General features: G+C 39.5%; 2 protein-coding genes across 2 annotated transcripts in view; one reads left to right on the top strand and one right to left on the bottom strand.

Moving 5' to 3' along the window:
- Positions 1-22500, top strand: part of lrmda (leucine rich melanocyte differentiation associated) — a 352687-nt gene that overhangs the window by 157165 nt on the left and 173022 nt on the right. The gene's annotated exons all lie outside the window — the stretch shown is intronic.
- LOC137045554 (C-type lectin domain family 4 member E-like) lies at positions 9188-11855 on the bottom strand. Its single transcript, XM_067422260.1, has 3 exons — positions 11679-11855; positions 11300-11468; positions 9188-9252 (listed from the first exon to the last, which is right to left on the bottom strand). The coding sequence occupies exons 1-3, from the start codon at positions 11853-11855 to the stop codon at positions 9188-9190; spliced, it is 411 nt and encodes a 136-aa protein (XP_067278361.1).

Here is a 22500-nt window from a genome sequence, read left to right as displayed (position 1 = left end):
GATGAATCTGTGCTGGCAGTCTCACCCTGTCACGGCGCGGAAAATATGTGTGAGAGAAGAGGTGCGCCGTGCAATATCTCCGGGTTTGTCAAATAAGAGTTGAAGCATTGATTTTTCTAATTCATCTTGTCTCGGCGTGAGATAGCGTCTCTCTCACAGAAGTTTGACTCAGAAGCTGACACTGTGAGAAACTACAGAACCTCCTGACGCTAGCCTCGGGGGAAATGCAATTATTTTACCATTTGATGAGGAGAGGAGAAAGACCATGTTCCTTTATCAGGCAAATAATAACAGGAGTGTCATATCCTGTCTGCGTAGATGTGGTTTTATCTGATATAGAATTACAAAGCGCTGTCCCGTAGTATCATGGCATGGCTTGTCTTTGAGTTGAGATTTTGTAGTTTAAACGCGATGCGAACTGACATTTTCCTTGCTCTCTTTCTAATGAAGCTGCCAGTCTTGGCGCAACGTCTGCTAACGTACAGGAAATATTCTGACATGCTAATACAATGCTCAATATTATATGCTAGACTTTTTGAGTGTATGTATGGTGACTATCCTTAAAGCTGAAGTGTGTAATTTATGCATCACTAGCGTCACCAAAAATGATGATTGTTTTCCAAAAACATTTTATGTTATCAGATTACTTTTCCCCCAAGTAACTAGTAAAGTAACGCATTACTTTTCAATTCAATTCTTTTAAATAAGTAACACACATTACTTTGTTTTCCCATGTATTGACTTACAGCCCTCATGTTGCCATGTTGAGAGAAATCAACAGGGTTTAGTATTATTCGATATAAATAAAAAATGTGAAATCCAAACTCAGAATATCCAATATTATGCAAACCTTAAATATCAAAAATATACTTTATGTATTTAATCAAATTTTATTTACCTTTTTTTTTTTTGCTGCCGACCTTCAATGATCCATTTTATTCATACGAATAAGCAAAAATAAATTTAGTTAAACATCACATTTGTGTTTAAAAAAAAAATTCTTTATTGTCTAAGTTGCACCCCCTCTATTGTACAGGTTTGAATTGCATTTACTTCAGCCTGAGGCTTACTCATTTCACTTATGGTGTGAAAGGGCCTTTATATTTGCCAAAAATACTGTACAATACATTTTTTGCTATTAAAAAAACAAACACGAATCCCAGCCTAGATGAGGAAAAGTAACGCAAAATTAAAGTAACACATTACTATACATAAAAAGTAACTAACAAAAGTTGTTTGCAATATTGTAATGCATTACTTGCAAAAGCAACTTTCCCCAACACTGCTAATTCATGGCTGTCGATATTTCTTCATTTTCAAACGTTAATCCAAGTCCTTATATGTAATTCTCATTACAAGTTTGGAAAGATTGTTGATGTGTGTGTTGTGTTTCCAAATGCATGTTATAAGCACGCAATTCGTGTGGAGCAGCGTTTACAGTTTAATTTTGATGAATTGCTCAAATATATTAAAAATATATATTACAACCTTTTTTTAATGTAATGATTGTATACTGTATGTATTTATGGTGTAAGTATAATTAGTACTTAATTCTTACTTGATGGTTGTGCAACATGACCCTTTTAGAGTCATTTAACCTTTTCTTGAAAGTATAAAGTTTTTTTTTTTTTTTTTTTACAAGACCGTATATAAGCAACATGAATACAGATATTTCCTGCGGCCTCTTAAAATGGCTCTGAGCGGTTGGGGTGGGGTCCTCGGTGCCCATGTGCACGCACACGTGGTGTTGGGAAATTTACGGCTTTAATTTCCCCTGAAACATGCCCAGGCTGCAGGTGTTGTGGTGGGGTGGCTGTAGGCAGGGGTCACTCTGATTAATGGCCGTCCTTTCACAGGGAATGACAAACCCCTGAAACGTTGTCATCGGGAGTCCGGTCCCTTTTGTTCCTCCTCAACAGCTGTGACAGCCTGGCAAATCAGGAGTTTTCCAGGCTTAAATCTGCCAAACTCGCAGACAAAACATAGTCATCATCAGCTGAACAAATACCGCACCCCTACCCGTCCGCAGTCTAGAGATTACCCAGAGTGCTTAGTGCTTATAATTAGCCGTAAGTTGCTGATAGTAGGCTCGGGCTGGGTAGAAATTGTTTCATTATGCTTAATTAACACCTACTTGATTATGGTTAATTACTACTGTTTGATAATAGAGGAGCAAAGTTGTCAGTCTCCAGACATGAAGAAGCCATCTGGATCATTGATAACCATATGTTGACACTTAGCTCCTGGTTGAGCTGTCAGAGGCCCAGAGACAGGCAGGTGTCTTCACTGTGTGATCCCCGCCTTCGACAGAATCACGAGTAAACACACGCATGCAAACACCTTTGTATGGCTTTTGTACTGTATTTGCATGAAAAGCACTCTTCGGAGTAATACCTTACACTCTATTACCACAGCATGGGAAAATAATCCTATTCATATTCATGGCTGGTTCAAACTTAAAACTGCATCTTTGTTGAAAGGTTAGAAGACACCAGAGACAGCAGAGTACCACAGAGCCTGAACAAGACAAATCAAACATACGGAACCCCGTGGTGCACAAAAGAAATGATCCTCGCTATAATGCCTGTCTGTCCTTGTTAATTTGCTGTGTACACAATATAAAATTAACTAAGAAGCCACAGCACCAAGATGAATAGTTTGTTATTTGGAAGACTAAAATGAAGTTTTGGTGCATATAACATTTGTCATGTTTAATTGCTGGATCAATTAGAATCCTCGGTAATGATGATTTATAGAGATTTGAGTGTAATTTGATATTCATTAGCTCAGCCAGACACATGGTGATATCAGCTTGTTAATTGTGCTTCCTTTTCTTGAAGGGCTTGAAGCTTGGGAACACATTTGATAATACTGGCATGTTGCTGTGCAGGAAAACGGCATTTTAAAGAGAGGTTTGATCTGTAAACAAATGTGACTTGCACTTGAATTGGGTTATGTGTTTTAAACAAAAGTTTTAGTTAAAGGCACAATATGTATTTTTTTGCCACTGAAGGTCACTTATTCAAAACAAAGCTGTAGCTTGTCGCCTTGATTTTCACGGAATCATGGGAGTTGTTGTCTTCACCTTTACAGCCAGTGGATTAGAATCTTACGCGACTCATATTCATGGGTGTGCTAATCTATTAACTCTTTCCCTGCCAGCGTTTAAAACAAAAAGTTGCCAGCCACCACCCAGGGTTTTTGACCCTTTCGCCAAAAATGTTATAGCCCATAGAATATTTTCTTTTATGAATTTCTGAGCCTGCAATACATCAAAATAATAAGTTGATCCTCTTCTTTAATGAAAAAAAAAAACCTTCCTTTTTTATCAACACTTGAATATGGGTACGTTTCATAAAAAAGCAATCTTTTGAACAAAAAGCTGAGAAAATCTAATTTTTGTAAAAAACTGCATTCAGATAAGATTCAGAACGATTATCAAACACAGATAGAGTAGATAGAGTCCATCAACACCCCTAATGCTTGCCCAGTCCTGTAGCTCGTCCTGGGTCAACATTTCATTCAGTAACAGATAGTATTGATTTTTTTGATGTTTAATGTTATTTTTCATGTGCATCTGCTTATGTATGAGCGCTTGTTTTACTGCATCTTCCTCACATGTGTGTTTTGATCAGGAGATTCAGTACTCGTTCAGAAGATGCGCTAAAGCACCCCCTAGTGTCTAACAGTGAAATCATGGAAACCCATACAATTCTGTGTTTGGCTGGGAAGCGTGTTCTCACAAATAACGGAAAATTCTGTGTTTGTCGGGGAAAGCATTAAAGATTTATTAACATTCCTGTATCATAAAGCAGGGTGGGGCTAAAAAAGACATTGGAATAGAACGAGGCCCCTGAAGCGATTGCTAATGAGAAATAAGCACGACACCCGGCTCGAGAGCAGTGGAGCTTTTGTTATGCCGCAGACGACCACTTCCGGTCATTTGTATATGTGGGGTAACACGCCGCTGTTTTATCATATTAGATACATTTTTGTGTTTTGAAAGTTGGTATAATGCTACTCTGTGCATTCGCTCAGGGGCTACTATAAGACACTTGTTGTACACTGCAGTACGCTAGATCAATTTTAGACAGGGTAAAACAAGGTAGGGGAGATCAGGAATGGTTGTAACACTTTTTTCGTCAGCACCTAAAATGACCCTGTTTTTTACACGTCTGAAACCATTAGGCAAAGTACCCACATTTGTCTACTACAAATGGAAACTATTTAAATTTCTCAGACTTTGTGAGATGATGACAAATACAAACTGGTCATTTGTTACAACCTATCCCACTACTGTACGGTAGGTTGTAAAAAAAAAAAAAAAAAAACACCATTCTTTACTAGAGAAACTACAATTTGACCTGATATAATTAGTACAACATTATCTAAGCGGTAGAAGTACTAAACAAAATATGATCTTATATTTTTACTTTCTTACCTCAGAATAAGATTTTCTGCTGTAGCTTTAGAAGAGATAGCAACACAGACTGCAAAAAACTCCATGTGGGATCGCAAAGGAAGTCACAGAAAACTGAAACTGTCATTTGACTCGTATCTTATCCGTGGTTCGTGGATTTGTAGTGTTACAACTCTCCGCATGTTACAACTATACCCGTTCTTCCCTACTCACGTTAAAAGAAAAGGAGATTCAAACAATAAAACTAACTTTGTTGAGCTATATAACAATGATTAGTTTTCTGTCGATTGTATCCGGACAGTTGCTCACCTGTCTAATAAAACACATAATATATTAAAGCGTCTTTTGGTCTTTCAATGGTTTCTACAAAATAAAACCAAGGATATCAAGGATAGCGCTTATGATGTCATTGATAGGCGATGCGCGGACATAGTCCATGTTCTGGTTAAAATAGCTTTTTTCTCTGGATTTAAACATTCTTAGAAGCATTTTGGATATGTCAGTACACAAGTCAACAATATATATATCATTGTTCTTATAATCCGTTTTATAATTAATTGATAGCTGTATGTTTTTGTAAAGATGTTGGATTCCAGACTGAATTATTATTAGAAATGAAAGCATTCCTCTACATTAGTGTATCAGACCGCCATGCAGTTATGTGATTACACAATTTATGACGCTACATAACTGCCATTTATATACTGTTGAGGCCTTGTATAGTATCTGTACTCGATGTTTGTGGTTTATAGCTGTCTGTAGAGAGTTGTGTATCACTGAACCTCTGTGCATGAATCATCAGCATGTTCATATACGACTCTAGTAATATGTATTTAGTGTAGTATGGAAGCGTGTGGTTTACGAGGGCTTTCAGTGACAGCTCAGAGCGCTCTTAGCTGCATATTGTTCTAATGGATTCAGTGGTCAAATTGGAGACAATGTCATTTGGGAGGCGTAAGGTAAATAGTTTGTTACGCTCATGTAATTCGTGCAATTTGAGCGCACCAGACAGACATGATTGGAGGATGCCAAGATGATGTGCCCTGCTTTTCCCACACGATGCAGAGATGTAGGCCAATTGGAGATGCTCCAAATTATTCAGCGGCACAGCAGAATTCATCCTCAAACAGGAAGGTTCCTTATTCATTTCCTTAGATTATCATCACATTTGTGTCACCAGCAGAAGAGCTTTATTGACTCGCAGAGATGCGCCGCCTTCGCTTTGGCTGTCGTTATTGGCCGCGCTGACATATTCATATGTGCCTGCGCTAATGCCTCTAAATTACTCCCTCCACAGACGTCACAATTGAACAGATAATTTTAATAAGATTCAGCTTGACTTTCGACTGCTCTCCTTCCCTACTTTATGGAATACAAATTGTAACCTGTTTTTAAAGCCATGCAAGACAGTGAACTTTAATGGGATTTGACAACATCATATTAGGCACAACAACTCCGCATAATGTACCGAAAAATTGGACGTGAAATTGGAAACATAGCCGAGAACAAAGTAAATTTACATGGTTTGGTAGGTTGGATGTCTGATATCATATTCTCTCATGCGAGCTCTCGGGGAAGCTGGGAAAAAAGGCTGGGGCTTTAACAATGGATATCAGCGGAAAGTGCTTTTAAAGTTAAGGCTGATGGATGGCTTGTCAAAAAAAATAATTGCACTGGTAGGAAAGTGGGGCTGCGTGCCGGGGAGGGGGGAGCGCCGAATATACAGAGAGGATGATGGGAAGTGACAGTGGTCTGTCAAGAAGCAGTGGCTGCCCAGAGAAGTGTGAAGCCCTAGCTATAAGGTGGCAGAATAGAACAGGCTGTCAGGGCGGGAAAGTGGCTTTAATACGGCGAAAAGCAAAGGAATCCGCCTGTCAGCCCTGCTCAGCCGAGCCGAAACAGGGAGAGGAAAAACGGCGGGAAAAGGTAGACTGAAAAAACAGGCAGCGGTACTACTGCAGGGAGCGTAGGTGTGCGTGTCAAGAAAAACGGAGTAGCTGGGCGTGCAAGCAAGCACGTCGAGAAGAAAAGCAAGGCCGTGCGTTGCATAGGACGCGGTCCCGGTCGGTCCACTCCATTATGTCAGATTCATCAGCCTTGTCCGGTCCTTGTGGACTTTTAAGTGGATGTTGAGAAGTCGCTGATGAGACAGGCAGCATGACTGTGCTCCTCCTGTATGCTTCTTACCCCTTGTCCTTTTCTTCGGTGTCCCGTGATGAAAGGAGAATGCAGGACGACGCAAAGGAGTGTCATTTTGAATTTTCTGATCCCGCAGGACGGCTCATTACAGCAGGGGACAGCTTTACAATTATATAGCTGAGCTTCCTAAGGCATTTACATGAATTGGTGGAATAAATTCAATAATGCTTGTCTACATAGCCTTGACCTTGGGTGAAAGGCACTCCAGACTAATTCATCAGGGTGCCACTGCTGAAGGGCTGATGTGTTGATTGTACCCGAGCGGAATATGTGCTCTCTGGTACACAAGGCCACGGCGACATGCTCGTATGAAAGCTGGCACTTATTACCGCAGCTGTGTCATCATCCTAAAAATTTAAAGTGGGTGGGGTTACGGAGGTATTGTGTTACAGTATTGTAAATCATTTAGTTGCCCGCAAAATACGTTTAATTACCTTTGAAGTTTCATTTATTGTGATGCACTATGGGTAATGCATTAAATCTTTTAAGAAGCCTGATATAATGGACTGGCAGCATTAAATAGGTATAGTGTTATCATAAGAAGTAATAGATTAAGCATCGAGTGCGAGATGGATGGCAAATGCACCTCGCCCTTCTTATTTTTACAGCTGTGCCATTTGTATTGCATTGATTGCACCCTTAACCATTATAATGAAAACAGGAAAGAGGATACAAAAGGTAGTCTCTCTTATAATCCACACACAAATATAAGGATCAAAATTGTTACAACATTCCCACTGTTGTTTTCTGTGTGCTCATTAGATCAGGTGAAGTGTGTAATTTCACCAAATGCAATGGCAATCTATTCATTTTAGCTCCCCGACCAGACCAGATATGACGGCATTGACTCAAACAATGGTCCGAGTTTAGAACTGGTCTACATGATGCCCGAAAGATGGCAGACATGAGTTTTTGAAAGACTATCCTTATGTTTGCCATTTCTTTATAGTGATGGACATGGCAAACTTCACTTTAAATTAAAATATTCAACAATATCACCATAAATATTACCTACAGCATGACATCACCCTAAAAAAGCTGTCTAATAAAGCCCTGCACCACTCATGGATGTGTTACTGTAAATTTCACAAGGGTAAGGTGAGATCTGGGACAGAAATCAATAGCAAAATAATAAAAATAAAAAGTTACATTTGTAATGTTAATTTATAGTGCTGTCAAATTGATTCATCGTGATTAATCACATCAGAAATAAAAGTCTGTTTACACATATGTGTGTATTGTGTATAATTATGTATATTTAAATGCACACAAATGCATGCATATATTTAAGATTTTTTTCTATTTACACACACACACACACACACACGCACACACGCACACAAAAATGCATATGCAGTATATAAATGCAAATATTTCTTAAATATGTACATGAATTAGTGCATTTATATACCCTAACCCATATATATATATATATATATATATATATATATATATATATATATATATATATATATATATATATATATATATATATATATATATATATATATATATATAATACACACACACACACACACACACACACTATAAATATATATTATTTAACTAAACACAAGCTTTTTTGGATCCTATTAATTGTGATTAACCAATAATTTCTTCTTATTATTATTATTATTATTATATAATCTGGCATACATGTATTGTTTGGTTTAGTTATATTCCAGTAAATCATAAGCCAATACGGAGTGTGAACTTAATTGATGAGTTCTTCACACTAATTGGAGTGTATTCTTTTAAAATCCCCATGAAATCATTTTCTCTGTCTGCTTTATGTGTGATGGATCAAAACCCATGATCTGTGTCCTCACATTCATAAGCAATTAGGCCTGGCATAATTCATTCTCCATTAAAAAAAGGATAATTAAAGTCCTCTGTAGTTTCTTTGAAAGTTGAATTATCTTTTCATTTCCCACAAATATAAACCCTGAGATTTAAGGGGCCACTAAACATTCACATCATGAAAATGAGCTATTCAGAAGAGTTGTCATTACAAATGATAATATAATGACATGTACGCTCATGAACTTTTTTTGTTCATTGCTGGCACAGCATACTTAAAAAGCAATTGCTATGGAAACTGCTCCTAATGAGAATATTATGGGCACTGTCTTGTTTAAAACATTGTGTTGTTACTGTGCCTTGCCACTTTCAAGTACACCGACAAGGTGATTCCTGCACAGAGGATGTGACTGATTCTGATGACAAGCAAGGCCTTATCTCTAGCTCACACACACAGACAGAACCTCACACCCACCACACTCACACACATACGGTCTCTGCGACACTAACATAACACAACTGTAATGAGAATGAGAAGTGCAATATTCTCGCGGATCAAGGTTTCTCCACACATTTCTGGAATGATAATAGAACACGGTCCTGTTTGTCACATGCATCTCTGTGCTGGGAAACTCGCAGGGAAAGTGAGCGCACTTCTGATGTGTGCTGTGATGTATAGACTGACCTAACAAAGAACTGAGTGCTCACAGGAGCCGGATGGCTCTAATGGATGGGGAGAGAGAGGGAGAGAGAGAGGGAGAGCGGGCCTCATTTAGAAGAGGAAGGCTGTTTGCTCTGCCAATACGACACAGGGGGAGTGGACAGCCATTGATCTACAGCCGCAAATGACAGCTGAGAATTCAGCAATAATCATGACAAATGAGAGGAAGGGCCACAGGATGGTGGGGGAAAATGTCAATAATTCCAGCCCAAAAAGGAAGCCCAAGGTCGCAGGAATAGGGCACGTTGTGTCTGTGTGCTCTGGACTGCACAGAGAGACAGAAAAGAAAAGCTGTCAAATGAATGGCTGTTCAATCAGTGATCCCGCTCAAATGTTACTTGGCCTGTTATCTCAAGTCTCCATTGACCTTTACGTCAGAGAAGTGAATGTGTTCTTCATCTGTTTGCATGTTTCTATCACAGTATGTTAGGCTTCTTGTCTTGGAAAAATCTGCTCCCAAACAAGGTTATTGAGAGTGGGCCATTGAGGATTTTTACAAGATTGATTGTTGTTTTATGTGTTTGTTTATTTATTGTTTTAATTATGTATCATTATTTTTACCTGAGCAGGGAGCCACTTACATACAAATGCAAAAAAAAAAAAAAATAGAATTGTATTATATGGGTGTCATAGTCATTAAAGTTAGCTCACAGAACTTTTTAAACAATGGATGACTTGTTCACTTCATTATTTATTTTGATAAATTGGTTTGAAGTGCATTTTCAAGTGTGTGGCAAAATACACAACACTGCTATTGTTATTTGTCCAGGGTGAATACTGTAACCTTTTTATACCAGCCAGAAAAAAAATGGCACTTTAATTTTCAGAACATTTGAATGTAGTTCATGGCATTTCTCTAAAAAGTTTACTTTGACACTGCTAATCTTTTGCTAAATAATTTATGTGGTTTGTATGATATATGTATACTGGTATTATACTTCTATTTTTTATATTTATGCCTGTATTAGATTGGCATAGAAGAAAAAATACATTTCATGTAGAAAATAGGGAAAAGTTTGAGGTTAGTATTTTATTATTGTTATTATTATTATTTTTAATTAATACTTTTATTGTCCAAGGAAGCATTAAATTCAAAAGTAACTGCACAAACATTGTTTCTTGTTTGCCAAATCAGCATATTCAAATGATTTCAGAAGAATCTTATGACCACTTTGCCACCAACATAACTAAAGTACATTGTAAAAATATACTACAACGGTCATTTAAAATGTTTTAGTTTACCATGGCACACGTTCTACAGTACACACTCTATATGTTTTCACACTGTATTGGTACATACAATACTCTGAACAGGCAAAAACATCCAACACCATACATTTCGTAGCTCTCAGCACACCCATTGAAGGAGAAACATTTCTCTTTGTAGATTGGACTGAAACAATAATGATTAAATTGCCTGTGCAAATCAATGTGCCTGTGTGATAAGCAGTGATCAGTAATGGGGCTGTGTGTTCTTGCTGGAGGAGGACTGCCTCCTCCTCTCTCTGCCTCACTGGATGAGGCATTTTCTAATCAGCTTTATCACTCATATCAGAATTTATCTTATTTGAGGAAAATGCCAATATATTAGCCCGGCGTGTATGATACACAAGGTGACCCTGCTGACTTAATGGCATAATACATTATCCTTAATGAAGTCAATATCTTGTCTTTTAGCTGTCTGTCTATTGGGGCGATTAATTGCGGTGTCATTAAAGTTAGCTCTCTTTTCATTTGAGCCTGGCAAGTGGCATAAAACTAATGTTCTTAGTTATCAGCCACTGAAATAGAATGGAAGGTAGAGGAAATTACACAGAGGACGAGGGGGCTGTGCACAGCCTACAGCGGGGGCCATTTTCAGCGACCGAGCATCCTGACTAAGGATACCAGCACTGTTTCACACAGTCAAACGTTGCAAGTTGAGAACAGATTTTTTTATACAGTATGTACTGTTCAGCTGTTTACATAATCAGCAATGCTTCGAAAAATGAGCAAAATACTTTAACAGGCAAAGTTTTGAAATTGCTAAATGGGCCTACAGAGGTATATACAAATGAATGCATTTAAATCTAAACCACTTTAGATAATTAGTCATGTTAAATGGGTCAACAAACAAAAGGTGTGGGATGTTCCACAGAACCATTTATAACTGGTATTACATGGCGCATCAGCCCATGTTAAATAAGCCACAACACAGTTCTGTAGTCTTTTTCCATTGGGTTGTCTTATGGTCCAGAACCCGGATGTGAGTGTGCTTCCATCAACCCATTCCCATGTGCCCTGTTCATCAATGTCAGTCAGACCAATCCAGAAATAATGGTAAATGGACTGCATTTATATAGCGCTTTTATCCAAAGCGCTTTACATTTTGCCTCACATTCACCCATTCATACACCGACGGCGATGTCAACCATGTAAGGCGCCATCCAGCTCGTCGGGAGCAGCTGGGGTTAGGTGTCTTGCTCATGGACACTTCGACACTTGGTCAGGTGGAACCGGGGATTGAACCACCAACCTTTCGGTTTGTAGACAACCTACATGAACCACTGCCGCCCCTAAATAATAGCCAGTGGACATTTTCCTAGCAAAATCTTGTTCCTCTGAGGTGTTTATCTTCAGCAGATCAGCTCCTCTATCCGTACAGTTTCTTCTGCTCTCATTCCAGCTCATCACCTTAGTTGAAATATAGTAAAAACTGAATTGATAGTTCTCCATCCATCTTGGGCAAAGTTCCACAGTTCATTCATCTCTTGCTTTAACTGTTTGTTTAGTTGAATTAGGTTGGTGGTGTTTGTTAGCATCTGGTGTCTTTTTTCTGTGAGGTCTGTAATCTTGGTTCCTAGCTGGTGTCTGTCTTCTGTGTAGTTTTTGCTCTGTGTATTGACGTGGACACACAGAACTATGACTGCAGTCAGCGGAAGAACACACAGCGGCACCAAAAACCCTGTAGCTACTCTGTAGCTTCTGATCTTGACAGAATCACTCATTGTGCTGGAGCCTGTGATTTCTCTTCCAGATGCACCTCTTATAACTTCAACATTTGCGTAGACGACATCAGTGGTGTTTCCATCTTCTCTGTGCATTTTCAGTTGTACCCTTCACACTTTCAGACAGTTTTCGTCAAGAGGATAACAAACTAATACTAGTTGCTCTTCTGAAGTGGACTGTGTTGTGTTGCTCGTCTTTGAGACGAGGTGTGGCCAATGCAAAAAGGAACTGTTTTTCGGTGGAAATGTTTAAAGTAATTATGCATGACTGTAACATTACAATCCACATTGTTGAAGTTGTTCATTAAATGAGGTTCAATTGCAGAGAATGTAAATTTCAAAACTGGGTTTTTTGTAAATATTGTGTAGCTTTTGAAATAAACTGCAGGTGGTTGCTGGTACATAAATTGCTATATTGATATTCTGGACTTCCCTGCAATCCTGTAACAATTTAGCTTAAATGTTTAAGTGGCAAATGGATTATCGCAAGTGCACCTCTACTTGACATCTGTGTCAGGAGTCTTTCTTTCCTTTTTATTTTCTTTGACACATGAATGTCCTCATCTGGAGTGTATTTGGCATATTGATGATAGTACTCTTTCATTTCCTTGATGTCCGTGTTGTCCAGGTTAACCAAAAGTTGGCTTGTCGTACTTTGTTGGGAAAGTTATTTTATCAGAAATACAGTGTTTGCTTTTAGCAGTTGGTTGCCACCATGTTTAGTCTAAACTACAGCGTTTTGTACGTTCACAGCATTGTCTTCACCATGAAATAGACATTGTTTTTGACTATTTTTCTGTAAACGGCCAGGCTACATTTAACTTGATAGATGCTATCAGCTCTTTTTACTTTCCAGAAAAAGAGGTGAGAGGGTGCGCTCGTTGAATCATATGTTGGAATATCTAGCTTATGCTGTTTATGCTTCGATTTCAAGGTCAGAGCGCCAGTGCTTCATCAAAAAGGATGATTGACATTCTTCAGAAGGCTGTGGGTATGAAATACAGCACTTGGCCGTGACTGTGCGTGTTAAAAAGGACACATGCTGCTAGCATCTTCCTTCCAAAGTCACACCAGACTGACAGCGCTGGACACGATATTAATCACAGCTCAGTGACAACCGCCCCAGGGCACAAACTGGCAGTGACTGACCAAAACAAATCAAGGCCCACATGTTCCGTTGTCATTACACCGCACACACTTGTGTCATGGAGTTTATCATAACGGACGATGATTAATGCTCTTGAAATTATTGACCGTTTATGGCCTCGACAGTGCAGGACGGACGTTATGTCTTTCTGGCGATTAAACCTTTATGTTTTTTGGATATGTCTTTCAGATGATGCTCGAAGGGTCACTGTGATTTGTTCTTTGATATTTTGTTTAGTAATTTGCACTCAGTGCACAAATGGGGAAAGTTAGCACCACGATGACAAAGTAAGCCAACAATCTCACACAGGAGTGTGAACCGTGCACCTGTGGCACAGCAGTTTTGAGAAAGCTAATGTGACTTGGAGCTCTGCACTCACGCACCCCCCTGCCTCCCCCCTGCCCAGCACTGAAACAAGCAGACTGGATGGGGGTAATTTACAACGTGTTATCTTTGTCTATAGCGGCCAGATGATATGAAGTAAATCAAGGTAGGAGTAATGAAAGACTGAGAATTTATTCCTGCGAGCACATTTTAAGTGTAGTATCCGTTACGGTGGCATTGCCTGAAGACCCTGAAATGAGACGGGGTGGTTGAAGGGCAATAAAGCAGCAGCAGGGCTCATGTTAATGCTGTCTGTCTGGGGTTAGTAATTGGGTTGCGCTGATGAGTTGCACTGGAAGACAAAGTGTAAATCCAAACGGTTGCTGTAAATCTGGCATTGTTGGAACAAGGTGCAATCCCAACAAATATTGATCCAGCCCAACGGCTGAAGGAGGGGAGGGAGATGTCGTTACCCGCGTAGCTTCGATTACTTTAGTCAAAGTAGCATGCTGCGTGGGGCCCTGTCGTCATGACATCAAGTGGATCGTCCTGCCACCCACTGTCTCTGTCCCTGTCTGGTATCCTGAAAATAATTTTCTGGTGGTGGTTTAGTCAAGGAAGGTCAAAATTTGGATTATTTCAGAGTAAAAGTGGTGCATGTTATTTTTTCCCTGTGTTAGAATGCTTTCTAGGGTGTTCCATCCTTTCTGGAGGGCCACAATCCTGCAGAGTCCCAACATATCTGCCTGAAAATTTCTAGTAATCCTGGAGACCTTAGTTCAGGTGTTTTTAATTGTGTTTGGAGCTGAACTCTGCAGAACCGTGGCCTTTCTGGAGCAGGACTGGACACCCTATTTTAAAAGAAGCATTCACCCATAAAATTCTGTAATAATTGCACAAAATAATTGCACCAAACATGTATGACTGACTCATCTGTTGAACACAAGTCAAGTCAACTTTTTTTATATAGCGCTTTTACAATGACAATTGTTTCAAAACAGCTTCACTGTGTTAAACAGGAAAATATTGCAGCAAAATTTGATTTGGCTATATATACAGTCATTCTGGAGAAAACAGTGATGTTATCCAGCTAGTTTCAATTTATCATATAGCGACAATGCGGGAAGATCAGTAATAAAGTTGATAAAGTTAATTTAGTAATTAATTTTATTTGGATATTTAGTTGAAATCTAAATTGTCCCCAACTGAGCAAACCAAGCCAAAGATGAGAGCGGCACGGAACCAAAACTCCATCAAGGCATGATGGAGAAAAATACACTTTGGGAGAAACCAGGCTCAGTCAGGGTGCCAGTTCTCCTCTGGCCTATTAACAAACAGTGTATGATTATTATTCTGGCAACATTACATGTCAGAAATCATATTAGATCGGAATATTCGAAAGTTCGGGGTATCACGCAAGAGACGTGTTCATTGTGGATGATGCGTCAATTACACAAAAATATATTTGAAGTATCGAAGTCATCGTGCCGGAGATGAAAATAAAATAATTTTTGATTGGAATTATCCCTTTAAAACAAAATCGCTTCACTCGGTGACCATCTTGTGAACTCCCTGGAAAGTTATTTCTCAGCCTCCCCTTACGTAGCCTCAGACGTCACACCCACCATTAGCTTAATGTCTGACGCATATGGCACACTTTTTTGGAAACAGTTCAGGAGTTTCGGAGTCTTCATATGATTGGTTGAATTCTACAGGATGTCCGCGAGATGCGTGTTGTGCGTTCTTTAACTGTCAGCTTGGAAACAAATGCCCTGATGCCAGACTCCCTAGTCGGAGAAGAACATTGTCATGTTTACAATTGTGAATGAGCGCTTACCAGGATCAACTAAACGCATTTTCAAAAGTATGTGAAGTTCGCAGCGCCATTGTTGCAGTAAATTTCTTTTTAAATGAATAGTTTATAGATGCACGCTGGTCTGTTATTACAGGGACATCGACATTTTCACGCCCTTAAACATGTCAAGGAACAAAAACTTTGATTGGTTGCATTACATGTCAGTCAAACATCCTCTTGGGCGATCCTTGAAAGCTGCGATAGAGTTTGGACCTTTTGCTGTCAGTCTACACAAGACTATTTCCTACGTAGATCAGGCCAAAACGGCAACATTGGCTCAACCATTGGTATTAAATAGGGGCAGGACTAGGACAGTTTGTGCTACCAATGAGTGACAGGTACCCAGAACCCTATTCTTGTAATTCAGTTTGCAAATATTCTATTGTAACTGTGTGACGGGATAACCCCCGGCTCAATCACATATCAAAGCACACCCTCTATATATATATATGAACTTTTGCTTTTAAACTAAATTTCAGACTTTGTTACTCTCATGGCCAGTCGGACTATGTGTGATCTAGTCAGACAACTTATCGTCGCATATTTCCTATCTGACTTGACAAGCTGGTGGCAGGAAGTGCTCCCTGCCTTCATAGCAACCAGTGGTGTTGGGCATCAGTGACAGCCCATGTCCTGTTCCAGAATGAATATGTTAATGCGACGGGATGTAGCTTTTCATTAGATGGAAACTTAGCCCTCTCTCCTTGACTGAGGCCTCTGTGTGCCTATTTCATGAGGGAAATGGTTTGAGGAGTAATTTGGAAAGCTGCTGTGACGTGCTGAGGAAATGAAGCCTGAGCGTGTTTGACAAATAGAAAAGGTCATGTCTGTTTCAGTCTCAGTCACCTGGTCTTCTCCTCCCCACCTGTCTGTCCCATGCACTCATCATCACATTCTTTGGACACATGTTATACAAGCTAGCCATATACCGCTAATGTCAAGCAAACATAATATCTAATCTGCTTGGTTTAAACCAGATATTACATCCTGATAACTTGTCCGGATAGAAAGAGTTTAGTTTAGAAAAGAAAAAAAAATCCTTGCGGCAACATTTCTCTTCTCAAAGCCGACCTCGTGCAGGATCTCCTGGATGTGCACAATCTTTGCTATAACAATCATGAATGTTCAGGTTATAACAAAATATTAGCATTTATATGTTATGGTGTAATGCTGAAATTTTCCAGCAGGGGCAATGCTTACCTTCCAAATTTCGACCCCCTTGGTTACTGTCATGGTGGATATTTTCTTTTGAATCCCTCACACAATGAGCTATCATTTTACCCCAACCGCTGATGAACTTTGTCATTGTCTAGGCTAATAACTGTTACAAAATATATTTTCCTGTGTGCTGACTCAACTTTTGTTAACCACTCGTGTTCCACTTCAAACTGTGTACGTATCAAACCGTTTAAAACTTCACAGGAGGACGCGGCTAGTAACATCAAGCATGTCTGCGCAGCTCACTTCCTGCTTCCTGTGTCTGTCTAGGAGGGGAAAGGGAAGGTGAGGTAAGATGATGGCTGCGGCCTGGCACAAGATTAAACAGCTCGCTGTAGAGACCATTAATAATGCTCATATTTTGAAACCGCTCAGTGCTTACAGAACCAGAGGCTTTTAATCTTATTTGAAGAAAAAAAAAATACGAGGACCAGGGAGATAGGAAGAAAAAAGTAAGGTCAACAGGGAGAAGCTCATCCATTTTTTTCTCTGTGCTGTTCAGAGTGATAGGCCCAGGTTTTCCAAGGTAGTGCATTTGTCTGTCAGAAGTGCTGGCTGGCACGGTGATTTACTTTCTGTCAGATGATGCTCATGTCCAGCTGAAGCTGCTGCCTGGCTGGATATGGGGAAATTTGTTACCTTTTGCTTTGACAGGGAGATAATTGCTGATGGTTAACAGAACTGTGTGGAATCCAAAGGGTTTGGGAGCGAGTAATAGGAAATACACTATGGCATTCACAAGCTCTCTAAAAAGCCTCTTTCTCTGCAATATTACCTGCTTAACCTCACCTCCTTCCGGGATGAATGAGACTCTTAATAGGCCAATGGTCGCAGTGGAGATTAAATCCTAAATTACCCCTCGGAAAGACAAGTGTTAGGACATCCAAGACAGCCCCCACTCTCACCTCTAGCCTTAATTCGGCTAAAACGCCTAAATTACTGGCCCTATTTCACTGCTTCATCCCCCAGTTCTCTATACAGCAGACCTTCACCTGTCTTTTCTAACCGGCCCATCTGAGCTAAGGATACCATCTTGTGCTCGGATCAGGATGGTTGTCAATCAGCTGTCCGAGCTGCCAGAGGCATATCACAGGAGGAGTTAAAGAAGAGGCGGAACAGAGCCTGTGATGTGATGGGACGAAAGGAGAGTGATTGACAGGTTAAGCCTCCATTTAATTGTCCACCCCTCCTTACATTTCAACAGCTTGTAACAGCAGAGGTTAAAAACACAACTCTATAGACAAAGACATTGCTTTTGGCTGTGTGTGGAATCTTTTCAAGGACTGCTTAGATGGGAGGACAACATGAAAACTGACACTATTTTACCTTGTTTACTTTTGCATATTTGGTTCATCATTGCTTGTTATTAAAAGAAAAATCACAAAATATATTTATTCTGGTAACACCTAATTTTCACTATCCAATCAATTTCTACTGGATAAAAACTCCACCCCCAATGGTTTTTTTTTTGGGGGGGGGGGGGGGCATGGGGGGTTGTGGTTTTTTTTGCCATACTGTCGCTTTATGGAAATAAATAGGTTACACACATAAAGCTAATTTATTTGCAACCAAATAATTTGTTAGTTATCAAAATGGTGGCACAATTGGACTAAAAATATTAATGCAAATACATCAGTCAATCAGGAACAAACAAACAATGAAACAAACTGAGCATGTAAATGCTTCAATCTGACTATTTTCTCAATCGGAATCAAAAATGCCATGCCAGGTATGTACGTTTGTTTATGTTTAATTAACTAGTTCACGAGTTCACACTTAAAAATAAGTCAGATAGAATCAATGGTATGCGTATTTGTCTACTATCCTGGGAGAGGGCTCCGAGCTCGCTATTTGGCCTGAACCCAGAGTACTCTGGTTAGGAAAGTAACCAGGTGAGTGTGAGGGATGCTGAAAATCGGTCAATAAACGTTGGTGAGTTGACTGGGTATTTATGTGATCCTCCACTTGAGCTGATCGACATGTTGATGATTACTGATTGCTGACCGCTGGCTGGAATGACATCATGATTGGATAGATCATTTGAATGTGCTCCTCCCAAACTTATTTTTTTTTAATGAAATATCATTTAGTGGAGGAGACTGAATATTTACTAAATATTTGCTAAAAAAGCTTTTCTGACATGTATGTTACCTTTCATTTTAGATAATGTCATCAAGGCAAAAACAACAATTATAGCCTACTAACATTAATGCCATCAGTAGCATTATCGTTGTATCTACTGATAACATTTCGACTTGGAATTGTACATATGTTGAAGTTTTATTCAGAATACATGTAATGCACATGTAAATAAATATTGCAATATTCAGGGTTCTTCTTCTTAAAAAAATCTGAATCTGATTTTTTTCATTCAGATTGGATTCATTCTTATTAATGAAAATTGCCATATGTTCTGAGAATCTTTCTTAATATTATTTCTTGATAACTGGTCCAAAAGAAAAAAATTACATAATTCATCTTTAATTACACAATTCAATTTTCTAAATATTTCCTTTTTATTTAAAAAGAGAATAATATGCCTTGGAGATATTTTAAAAAAACACAGTTTTTCATCTGTACAGAAATGTGTAATTATTTACCAACAATGCAATGAATCCTCGTTTTATCCCTGACAGGCGATTCAGTTTGAAGAAAAGTGCCGCCAGTCTCATTTGACCCTGCATTATATTTTGCCTGTGACAATGAGAGTAATAGAAGATATTGATTGGCAGGGCAGTTAAGTTGTCATTGCTGCCATTTAATGTGTCACGGCGAGCAGTTAAATTGTCAGAAATCACTGAAGGACTCCCTTCATGCTTGATATTGCTCCATAAAAGTCTTCCACATGTAAATTGGAGGGAATTTTGAGAATGTCACCATCTGTGCGGACTATGGCACTTATTTTCTCCAGTTAAAGACTGAATTATATTTGTTGATGTTCCTTAAATATAGTTATTGAAAGATGCTTTTTCCATCCAGTGCCAGATATGTTTTTGTTGAAATCTTACCAGTTGACAAGCACATGTTGGCAGATCTTGCCCAGAAAAGCTTTATTCCATTAGTGTGTGGTCTGTTTCTTAGAATGGGCGGCCATGCTGCACTGTGTGTATGGTCAGCATTGGGGTCTGTGCTGAAGCGTGGGTGGTAAGGAGCCTCCAGCATATTGGCAACCACTTGGGCCGTTTGTAGCCAAGTGCGCTTAGCCTGTGGCTGTTTGCTGGGCAGAAGAAGGTCCGCTGTGGCTCTCTTCGAGAAGAGCAGGGTACAGGCCACGCTCCGCAATCTTAAGAGAGCGGTTTCTGGTGTTGCTCCTGTCCACTGGCTGTTTGCTGAACCCTTGATAACCTCAGCTCGCTGTTGTGTGGACTCAGTGAATGATGCAATAATCAATACTCACTGGAAACATAGGGTCCGAGGAGAGAAGCCTGCTCAATCAGCAGTTGGTGGGAAGAGACACGGTTGTGAGTGTTTTAATCAGTGTAAACACATTTCACCTCGCCTGTCTTATAATAGATTATTCCAAAGCGTATTTTTTGCTAGTATAGATTTTCAAATGACTAGTACTTGTGTGTAATACAGAACAGAAGGACTGTTTGCTGTCATCGCATATACACTAAAACTGCAGTGTCTCTTCTGTTTGTTTGCCGTACCAAACCAAACACTAAACACAAAAAAAAAGATATTTTGAAGACTATGGGAAACCAAATAGCTCAAATGTTCATAGTGCCCATCAACCACTATGAACATTTGAGCTATTTGGTTTCCCATAGTCTTCAAAATATCTTCTTTTGTGTTCAGCAGAAGAAAGAAATTCATACAGGTTTGGAACAGCTTGAAGGTGAATAAATGCTGATTTGTGTGTAAACTATCCCTTTAAGTTCTTTGTTGCATCTGGGGCCTGGTTTCTAGATATAGCTTGGGTTCCTCTTACCATGCTAGCATAATGGGTTTGTTTTAAATACATTTTCTTTCACAAAGTTATACAAGCTGCACAATTTGAGAAATATTTAATATCCGTTGCAACCTAGTTGCAAACAAGTTACATGCCAGTACTTTGGTTTAGGGTTACTCCCATAAACTGCTAATCCTGCCTCAAACTCACGCCATTGGTCAAGCCATGTGTTGGGCTATTTAAAAAAAACAGGCAATATACTTTAATGTCAAAAAAGATATTCACTTCAACTATTCAACGACCTCTAATTCTTTACAGTGTTTGTCAAAAAATGATTGATGAATTGAAACAACAGGAGTATGTTTCCCTCCGGTTTGCCAGCCTGCAGAGACTGGCTAAAGAGACAGGTCACATTAGGCAGCCTGAACAGATGTAGAGACAGTGCAGTTAGAGAGTGGGAAATCTGGCAGCCAGAACTGGTCTGGGGATTGGGGAATACGACTCTATAATAGCTGGTCCTGGGTCAGAGAGCGCTAGCTGCTTCTGTCCTTCTGCGTGTTAACTAACAGTCACAAGTCCCAGTGCCAATGACCAGAAACGAGGAGAATTAGAGCCGAAATGCACAAACATTTCACCTCTTAACCTTAAACGTGCACTCATCAGCACAAATGCAAGATGCGTGAATGCACGTCTTTCTTTTAAGTGTCGGAATGTGCAGCAGTTTTAAATTGTTTTTGAGGTATTATTCTTCAGTATCTCATGACTTAAAGGAATAGATCACCCAAAAATGTAAATTCTGTCATCGTTTACTCACCCTCGTGTCGTTCAAAAACCTATATTACTTTCTTCTACAACATGCAAAAGATATTTTGAAGAATGTATTATTTGCATAAGTCAGTGGGGCTTAAAACAACATCGGACCCCTTTAAGATTTTGTATGTACAAAATTAAAATTCTATTTACAGATAAACATAATAATAATAATAATAATAATATATTTAACTTGATCTTACTTTAAAGAGTGTAAGTCATGTTTGGAACGACATGAGGGTGACAGAAATGTCATTTTAATTCATTTTAACTCATTCTTAAACGGAATAATAATGGGGGAAGTGTCAACTAGCGTCCCTAAATGAAAATGCCAAAATGTTTCCCCAAACAGTTAAGTTAATGTCATTTTAGGCTACTTTTATGTTGGAGTTACCAATTTAACATTTTGACATCTAAAAGGAAAAAAGAGTTTGGACTTAGGTTATCTTTGCAGGCAACTTTCCCTTGCTGTCTTTCTCTAGGTAGCAGTATTAACTCATTCCATGCTTGATTTCAGTCCTTCATCTTTGAGGCACATTTGAAGCATTTAGAGCAGCAGTGGTCTCAGACAGCGAGCTGTCCCTGCGCTTCCTGCGGGGGCCTGCGGTTGGGTTAGCACCATTAATGAAGGGTGCCTTTAAGAAGTCTCTAGTGAGCAGCCAGGCATTACAGATTAGGTCAGTGGAACGGCTAGCGGGTTGAGCATGATGGATGAGGGGGAGAATGAGTTTCTGCCGTGCAGTATTGTGAAATCTTTTCATTGTCACCGACGGGCCTATGAGGTTCTGACGAATGAGGGAGCAAGTGTCAGAAACGCCCTTCCCCTGCTCCCTGCAATGCTTTTAATATCTCCCGGAGCTGCCGCCAAAGTATTGATAAAAGTAAAGTTTAAAAATAGCCACGGCAACAAGAGGAGAGCTTGGGAGCTGCAGAGATGATTAAACAAGGGCGCTGTTGTGCTTCTGAGGGCTTCTTTTCTGTAAACACCCGGGCACGAGCAAGTGGACTTCCCGCTTCCAGAGCGAGAGAGGGAGCCTCTTTATGGGAAACGTTTGTGACCGGGGTGACAGCTCAGCTTGATGGATGGCCTGCCTCCATCTGGTTGCAGTGCATGTAATAAATTTCCA

This window comes from Pseudorasbora parva, chromosome 17, assembly GCF_024679245.1.
Source record: "Pseudorasbora parva isolate DD20220531a chromosome 17, ASM2467924v1, whole genome shotgun sequence".
NCBI lineage: Eukaryota > Metazoa > Chordata > Actinopteri > Cypriniformes > Gobionidae > Pseudorasbora > Pseudorasbora parva.
This window is presented reverse-complemented; position numbering and strand designations above follow the sequence as displayed.